At 41.2% G+C, this 9449-nt stretch overlaps 1 protein-coding gene across 2 annotated transcripts in view; it reads right to left on the reverse strand.

Annotated features, from left to right (window-relative positions):
* Positions 1–9449, reverse strand: part of Mlh1 (mutL homolog 1) — a 40626-nt gene that overhangs the window by 22391 nt on the left and 8786 nt on the right. For both annotated transcript variants that reach the window (XM_005348013.2, XM_026779425.1), the window contains exons 6-9: positions 8646–8737; positions 7459–7501; positions 7031–7119; positions 2855–2967 (exon numbers count right to left, since the gene is read on the reverse strand). In XM_005348013.2, the coding sequence (XP_005348070.1) occupies positions 2855–2967; positions 7031–7119; positions 7459–7501; positions 8646–8737 (337 nt within the window). The remainder of the gene's footprint in view (positions 1–2854; positions 2968–7030; positions 7120–7458; positions 7502–8645; positions 8738–9449) is intronic.

Below are 9449 nucleotides of genomic sequence, written 5' to 3' on the forward strand. Positions count from 1 at the left end.
CAGCCAAGGATATGCCACATCTTTTTATTTCCAAGAATAGTGATGGCTTTATCAACAAGGAGACTATTAAATTCTTTTAGTGATCACACAGGCCTGGTGGTGTACCTGACAAGACAGATGGAGTAATCTGCTAAGGTCTCTGAAAGTGAGGCTGGCTATCACAGTGACCTTCACCTCTGTTCCCTAAGTGAGCATATACAGTAGGACAAAAACTTGCCTTTTTGCCATAATGAACAAATTGACCAGTGTTAACGCAGACTATGGTACATGGACCAATCAGAAACAAGAAAAGGGCAGTCAAATGACACTTAACTGACTTTTGTTTGTCAGCTCCGCAGTCAACATGTGTAGTCAGAACAGTTATTTCTAATTTTTTTTTAACTGCTGATTTACTTTGGGGAGGGAGCGGCAGGGGTACATGTGGAGGTCAGAGGATGCAGTGGTTTGAATAGGTATGGGCCCCATAAACTCATGTTTACGAATGCTTGGCCTATAGGGAATGGAACCATTAGGAGGTGCAGCTTTGTTGGAGGAAGTGTGTCACTGTGGAGGTGGGCTTTGAGGCCTCCTGTGCTCAAGCTTTGCCCACTGTGTCAGTCTCCTTCTGTTTCCTGAGGAGAGGATCCAGGTGTAGATCTCTCAGCTCCTTCTCTAGATCCATGTCTGCCTTCATGCTGCCATTCTCACCATGACGATAATGGACTAAGCCTCTGAAACTATAAGCCAGCTCCAATTAAACGTTTTCCTTTCCAAGACTTGCTGTGGTCATGTTGTCTGGTCACAGAAATTGAAACCCTACCTAAAACAGAGGACAACTTGAGGAGTCAGTTCTCTCATGCCACCATGTGGGTCCTGGGACCCAAACGCAGGTCATCAGGCTTGTTGACAAGTGCCTATACCAGCTGAGCCTTCACACTGTCCTCCATGCTGTAATTCTTATGTTTAGAACAAAACAGATAAAGGTGTTATTCCCAAACCTTACATGTGGAATTAAGCCTTATTAGCAGGCTTAATACTTCTTGGTAGGGAAGGGACAATGTCTCCTAATAGAAACACCTTAACAGAAGCTGTCTAACAGTGCTTGGCCTCTCCTAACTCCTCCTGGACTGCCCTGAACAACTCTTGTAAAACACACATGATTTGGATGCTGGAGAGGGGGCTCAGCAGCTGAGCACTTGCTGCTGCTCTTACACAGGACCCTAGCACACAGCAGACAGCTCACAGCCACCTGCAACTCTAGCTCTAGGGATCCAGCGCTCTCTTCTGGCCTCTGCAGGCACAGCACTCTCACATTTGTGCATGCATGAGCACGTGCATGCACACAAATAAAAGTAAATAAAAAAGAATCTGTTTTAAGATGTACAGTTTGAGACATTTATAGCCATTTACTGCTGAAAAAAGGAAGAAAATATACAATTTCCAATAGCACACAAAGAAGATGAGAACTAAAATTAGGATAAAATGTTTCCCAATAAAGGCAAAGGACCTGTAAGACCCCACAGAGATACATGTACATTCATGATGTTAATCACCAGGGTGGCATGGGACGGATTCCTGTGACATGAAGGTGGAGATGGACTAGACATGGAAGACACAGGCAGGGGAGGGGAGCTGAAGATGGCCAAAAGTAAGCCTGAAAATGCCATGAAACCTAGAAACCAAGTAAATACATCTACCTATGCCTTAAAACAAATAACCCTAAGGAAGCCCATCCCCTTGGGCTGGAGAGAAAGCTCAGCAGTTAAGAGCGTGTGTTGCTCTTGCAGAGGGGCCAGGTTAGTTCTCAGCACCCACATGGTGGTTCACCTAACTCCAGGTTCAGGGGATCTGGCCAGTTCTTACCTCCAAGGCATTAGGTATACATATTATGGACAAACATACATGGAGGGAAAACATTCACATACTCAAAATAAATAAATCTAAAATAAACTTATTTTAAAAGCCTATACCCTTGTCTCTTTTCAGTTCTTCCTCTCTCATTCCTTCAATACCTATCTTAAATCTGTATTAAAAACTGATTCTAGCTGGGCGGTGGTGGCGCACGCCTTTAAATCCCAGCACTTGGGAGGCAGAGGCAGGCGGATCTCTGTGAGTTCGAGACCAGCCTGGTCTACAAGAGCTAGTTCCAGGACAGGCTCCAAAACCACAGAGAAACCCTGTCTCGAAAAAAACCAAAAACCAAAAACCAAAAAAAAAAAAAAAATTCTTAGTGAACTCCAATTTTGCTTTAAAAAAAAAAAAGAACTTTGAATATAAGAATATGAAAATCAAATGCATGGAAAGATGCTTCTTGCATCTGGACAGAAGCTAAGTTCAAACTTCCGGGGATTGGGAGGCAGTGTGATTCCAGCACCATCCAACACTTGCTATATACAACTAAGCTACACAAATCCAAAAATCAAATTGCACTTACTTAGTAAGAATCATGTAACTAATAGGTCATCAGAGAGACAAGAACTAATTCAACCTAATTTCATTTCTTCCTTGATTTCTAGAATTATTCTGAGTGTCATAAATTTAATTCTTTAAAAGAAAAAGGGTCTTAGGATTCAGCTTTTTAGTTACAATGCCTATACTCGAGTCTTGATTTTCTGCTGTACAATGTGGAAAAGCAGCCCTGACGTAGGGTCAGAGTAGAGCCTGCTTGTAAAGGCTGTAATGCAGACTCACGAGGAAGGCATTCTGGCCTACACAGCTCAAGGTAATGAACCAGACTGTGACAGGCAATGACACAGACTTAAGATAGAATAGGGCTAACCTCTGACATGAATTTCCCTGTGTAATCTAACCTGTGAGTCAGGAACTCAGGTTCCATAAACCTCTCTCTGTAGACACTTCACTCTTTCTCACTTACGGTTGATGAAGAGCAGGAAAATGCACTTCTTCACGGAGTAGTTTGCATTGGATACATAGCCATTCATTTTGAAAGACAGGGTTTTATCCTCACACCCAACTTCTATCAGCTCTCTGTTTAGAAAAGAGAAGTTTTGAGACTTTTTTAAAGTACAAGAAATCTCACATGATATATATGTATCACAAGAGAAAAAAAAACAGGGCTCTTTCCCATAAACTAACTCTGGATTAAAAAAAAGAGGAGGAGGAGGAGAAGAAGAAGAAGAAGAAGAAGAAGAAGAAGAAGAAGAAGAAGAAGAAGAAGAAGAAGAAGAAGAAGAAGAAGAAGAAGAAGAAGAAGAAGAAGAAGAAGAAAAAGAAAGACCTGATCTGAGACTAGGTTCAGCTGAGGTCCTGAGAGTCTACACATCATCTGGCATCTATCTATCCACTTACCTACTCAGTGTTTAAGTGTTTGTGTTGAGTGCTGGGCACTACTGTCACTGCTGAGAAGTAAAATGAGTCTAAGCTCTGAATCCTTACTATGCCTGAAATTTTTTTTTATTGATTTTTATTGAGCTCTACATTTTTCTCTGCTCCCCTCTCTGCTTCTCCCCTTCCCTTCAACCCTCCCCCAAGGTCCCCATGCTCCCAATTTACTCAGGAGATCCTGTCTTTCTCTACTTCCCATATAGATTAGATCTATGTAAGTCTCTCTTAGGGTCCTCATTGTTGTTGAGATTCACTGGGATTGTGATTTGTAGGCTGGTTTTCTTTGCTTTATGTTTAAAAATCACTTATGAGTGAGTACATGTGATAATTATCTTTCTGGGTCTGGGTTACCTCACTCAAAATGATTTTTTCTAGCTCCATCCATTTGCCTGCAAAATTCAAGATGTCATTTTTTTCTGCTGTGTAGTACTCCATTGTATAAATGTACCACATTTTCCTTATCATTCTTCAGTAGAAGGCCAGTTAGATTGTTTCCAGGTTCTGGCTATGACAAACAAAGTTGCTATGTGTAACATGAGGGCTGGGCTTGTTGGGGTTTCTATCCTGCCCAGTTCCCATAGCTGTTCAGCCCCAAAGAAATTCACACAGAGAGTCTATATTAATGATAAACCAATTGGCCCATTAGCTCAGGCTTTGTATTAGCTCTTATAACTTATATTAATCCATTATCCTTATCTATGCTAGCCACATGGCTCAGTACCTTTTTCAGCGGGGCAGATCACATCCTGCTTCTTCAGTGATCTGGGCATCTGGGAAACGCTTCCTTCTTACCAGAATACTCCTGTTGTCCTTGTCCCACCTCTACTTCCTGTCTGGTTGACCCACCCAACTTCCTGCCTGGCCAATCAGCGTTTATTTGAAACATGATTGACAGAATACAGACAATTCTCCCGTACCAACTATGAACATAGTTTAGCACATGTCCTTGTGTCATGATTGAGCATCCTTTGGATATATATCCAAAAGTGGTATTGCTGGGTCTTGAGGAAGGTTGTTTCCTAATTTTCTGAGAAATCGCCACACTGACATCCAAAGGGTTGTACCAGCTTGCATTCCCACCAGCAATGCAGAAGTGTTCCCTTTACCCCACAGCCTCTCCAGCATAAGTTGTCATCAGTGTTTTTGATGTTGGCCATTCTTACAGGTGCAAGATAGAATCTCAGAGTTGTTGTGATTTGCATTTCTCTGATGACTAAGGATGTTGAGCATTTCCTTAAGTGTTTTTCAGCCATTTTAAGATTCCTCTCTTGAGAGTTCTGTTCTTATTTTTTTTATTGGATTATTTGTTCTTTTGTAAAGATTTATTTATTTATTATGTATGCAGCATTCTACCTGCATGTATGCCTGCACACCAGAAGAGGGCACCAGATTTCATCATACATGGTTGTGAGCCACCATGAGGTTGCTGGGAATTGAACTCAGGACCTCTTGACCTCTGAGCCATCTCTCCAGCCCAGATTATTTGTTCTTTGGATGGCCAATTTCTTGAGTTCTTTGTATATCTTGGAAATCAGACCTCTGTCTGATGTGGGGTTAGTGAAGATCTTTTCCTATTCTGTAGGATGTCATTTTGTCTTGTTGACCATGTCCTTTGCTTTACAGAAGCTTTTCAGTTTCAGGAGGTCCCATTTATTATTTTTTTTCTCTCAGTGTCTGTGCTACTGGGGTCATATTTAGGAAGTGGTCTCCTGTGTCAATGCATTCAAGTGTACTTCCCACTTTCTCTTCCATGAGGTTCAGTGTGGTCTTTGATTCATTTGGACTTGAGTTTTGTGCATGGTGATAGATATGGATCTATTTTCATTCTTCTACAAGTTGATATCCAGTTATGTCAGCACCATTTGTTAAATATGCTTTCTTTCTTCCACTTGATATTTTTTGCTTCTTTGTCAAAAATCAGGTGTTCGAAGGTGTGTGGATTGATATCCCGGTCTTCTATTCAGTTCCATTGGTCCTCCTATCTGTTTTTATGCCAATACCAAGCTGTTTTCAGTACTGTAGCTCTGTAGTAGAGTTTGAAGTCAGGCATTGCGATGCTTCCAGAAGTTCTTTTATTGTACAGGATTGTTTTCGCTATCCTTGGTTTTTGGGGATATATGAAGTTGAGTACTGTTCTTTGGAAGTCTGTGAAGAATTTTGCTGGGATTTTGATAGGCATCGCACTGGATCTGTAGATTGCTTTTGGTAAGATTACTATGCCTAAAATTTTATGGTAACTAAATCCCAAAGTTTTAAGTCTAATACTCATCTCTGCTGACCTGACTCTTTACTATACTGAACAGCACCAATGAGGTTCCCAAGAGTGCTTACTGGCAAGGACAGGAAAACAAGATACATCTTCCTAAGTTTTCAGGATGAACCTATTAGCAGCTAGTTAACTCCTAGTAGCCTTCTTCCTCAGTCTTCATTGACTCCAGAGATTTTTCCTTCTTGTCCTGGTATCTTTCTTTTGGGGCATCAACAGAGCCTACCAATGAATGGCATAAATATCTCATTCCCTTTCAACTGAAGTACTGAGAGAGCAAGAATCACTCCAGGTCCACCGCTGTATCCCAACTACAGTTCAGCACTCACTAGATTTTGCTGCGCAGGCCAGGGATGCTTTTCCTGCAGTAACATGCCCTCTGAGTCCTGGGGTGGGCATAGTGCAGCCTGCAGTTCTGTACATACACACTGACCCACAAAGCCTTTCTTCCTCCAATGTCTCAGGAGGGCAATTTGGAAACCTACTTCTGGAAATATCTAATCTCTTACAGCCCCTGAGGATTACATTGACTAGTGTTCAGTCTCAAAATCTTGTCAAAAGCTCTTAAAAGATACTCTGTAGAATACAGAGATCTTCCTTTGATCTAGGAGTATAGGTTTTTGTTTGTTTTTTTTAAATTAACTCACTTACATTTAATTAGGAAGAAAAGGATGTTGACAAATAAACTACTTGTTCCCTTGGTTATGCTCTAAGAATGAACAGTTTGTCCTTGGAAGTAGAATTTCAGTATTAGGACAACTTGCAATGCTTTTGAGACCTTGGGGAAAATCAAGCAGATCCAGTTGACTCCATCTGTGCTATGTGCTATGAGCACCTCATGTACGCCTGCACAAGAAGACTCTTAATAATCTGGGGTATGGCATGGGCCTTTGGGACTTCGTGAATTCCTAGCAAGAAACCTGTGATGGTGCTGGTGGATTTTTACAAACAGGGGAGCTCAGGAGTAACTCATAAGCAAACTCTTCTCTTGGTCCTTCTTTGATTATGACGGGCTGCTAACACCCGCAAATCTAGACTTTAAGAACAGAAAATTTCATCCAGCTTTACACCCCTAACTTCTGATACAAATCTTAAAACAAAGAAAGGAAATTAATAATGCTGAATGACAAGTAAATTAAATTACAACAGGAACATTAAGGGTGACAGAATTCTGAATTATAAACATTTTGAAAATGAAGGTCAAAAGAATAAGCGCATTCACAGGCACAGCATTCAGGAGGCAAAACTCCCAGAGAACACTGAGTCCCAGTGAGACAGTGACCACATCAACCACCATGAAACCCAACAACAAGCCTGCACACCCGACTACACCAGCCCTAGCAGCATCCACTGTCTCAGTAGCTTTCAGAACAACACAACGGGTGATAAACCAAGGGAGGGAATTCCAAGGACTTTACTATACGTGGGTTACTCACATACCGACTAACAGCATTTCCAAAGATGGAGCGAATGTTGTCCACGGTCGTGGCATTGGGTAGTGTTCTGATATCAGCCACTGTCTCACCTTGCTGAAAACAACAGACAGCATGGTGACTTGACATCCAATGGCCCTGAGTAGTAGAAATTGTTTCTTAAAAATGTCCTATGTTTCTTTCCTATTGTCCTTCAAAAATCCTAATTTAGTGACCAGAGAGATGAGCCAGTCATTAAAAACACTGGCTACTACTCTTTTTCCAGAGTACATAGTACTACAACCATCCGCAACTCCAGTTCCAAGGGATCTGATGCCCTCTTCTGGCCTCTGTAGGTACCAGACATGCACATGGTGCAGAAAAACACATGCAGGTAAAACATTTGTACATATAAAACAAAAATAAATATATCTTTTGAAAAGAATCATGACTTACTTTTTTAACTGAGAAACTAATGCCTGAATTGTGTATGGAATACCTAGAAAAGAAAAGGCAAAAGCTAAGTAGAGGGTAGTCAAATACATAATAAATTCAGAGATCTATTTTAATTAAATAATTTGGTAGATTTATAAGAAAAAGGTGGTTTAAACAAGGATATATACAACCAAAATACCTTGGTATAACCTATATTATTTCCAAGGAAACAAAACAACAGAGACTCATGGAGACAACACTGCCAACCATGACACAGAACGTTAGAGGCCGCCCAGTCTGAACCTACAGGGTTATTTTCCTGATTGGCTCCCTTACTCTTTCCTTAGCTGGTCCTGCTCCAGTACCCACAGGCTCTGTGAAGATGACTTCATCACGCCTCTGTCCACCAACCCCGCTGAGAACGGTGCTTAGGGAATGCATCTATTAAGTACAGTTTTCACCTTACCACACTTAGAACCAAAAGAGTCACTGAGAACATTTTTGACACTGATTTATACAACTATACTAGTGGAAGTGAGGAGGGTTAGGGGACCTAATACATGAACCTTTTCCTATATGGACAAATATATTTTATAAATACTAAAAGACAGTTGACACAAACCACTATTAAGATTCAAAGACACTTGAGATCAAACCCACACTTCAGCCACTTGTGCCAATATATTACGTTTATCAAAACATAATTCTGCATTTAGCTACCCTAAGACCCTTCTCCTGTTAACAGCCTCCAAGTCGCTTTGGGAAACTCCTTTAATCCCATCTCTCCCAAGGCATACTAAGTAAAGACTGACAACCAACAAGTTTTCCCAGAGCTGTGGGTACAAAAGTAAAGTCAATCATAGCACTGTCCAGGACAGAACTTCAAAGGAGAGGCAGAGAAGAACAGGAGGACCATCTGTCACTCTGTGCTACCTCTTCCTACCCAATAATCAAGCATTCAGTGATTTCTTTTTGAGTCACGGTAGCTAAGATCAGTTTGCTTCATCTTCCAACAAAGAACCTACCAAAGGAGACCAACTGTACCCCTCACAAGATGGGTCAAGACTTAGGACTGATGAGCAAACTGGGACCAGAGTAGCACACAAGTAAGCTTTGTGTCTGCACCTAGGTTAATTTGCAAGCACTGAGGCATGTTCTTTTCATGAAAGAGCTCAAGGACTCACTCAGTCCCAGATTTTGGACAGTACCTGCCAACAACTTCTAAAATTTTCCCATACTCTTCACTTGGATTTTTCAAGGCTTTCCTCCTCGTCATTATGTTGTAAAAAAGGTCCTCCACCTGAAGAGAGATCCAGTTGTCTTGTAAGTTCATGGGCGTACATGGAAAGCTTCGCACTGTCTACCTAAAGCTGGACCTCAGGTTAGTGAATCCAGGGACATTACCAACAGCACTGTTCTAAGTCCTGATTTGGGGGGAGGGAGAAGGATAAGAAAGCATCAACAAAGGAGTTAAAGAATATTTTTCCTGTATCCCACATTCACTCAATTCTCAAACAGATAAATGGGAGATGGCTCTATGGCATGCTGTTTGTTAAAAGTATAAAGGACTAAAAATATGAGCCCATTTAAAACTGTCTTGCTCAAGAGAGTAGACAATTTGGTAAGACATGAATGTAACTCTACAATGAATTACTATATTACATGGCATTCAGCGACATTTTTCAAACTAAAGAAAATTATAAAACTCTGGAGATAATTTGGATAATTTGGAGTTCTCAACAATCACCCTATGTATGCAGCTAAGGCCCCCCTAGCCAGCACCATTTGGCATTTCAATTGTATTTTAATAAAGACAACCTGAAGACCTGAAAAACAAAACAGCCAGCCACTGGCTTTTACCCTGACCTCAGCCTGGAAAGGCGATCCTGCCTCTTGGAATCTCAGAATGAGACTGCATGTTGACAATGGTTTCCTCCTGTTTTATAATACTCTCTATGGCTGGGATTAAGGCGTGGACTACCATGATTTAAGGCATGCACCACCCGATTTCT

This window comes from Microtus ochrogaster, chromosome 5 (assembly GCF_000317375.1).
Source record: "Microtus ochrogaster isolate Prairie Vole_2 chromosome 5, MicOch1.0, whole genome shotgun sequence".
Lineage (NCBI taxonomy): Eukaryota > Metazoa > Chordata > Mammalia > Rodentia > Cricetidae > Microtus > Microtus ochrogaster.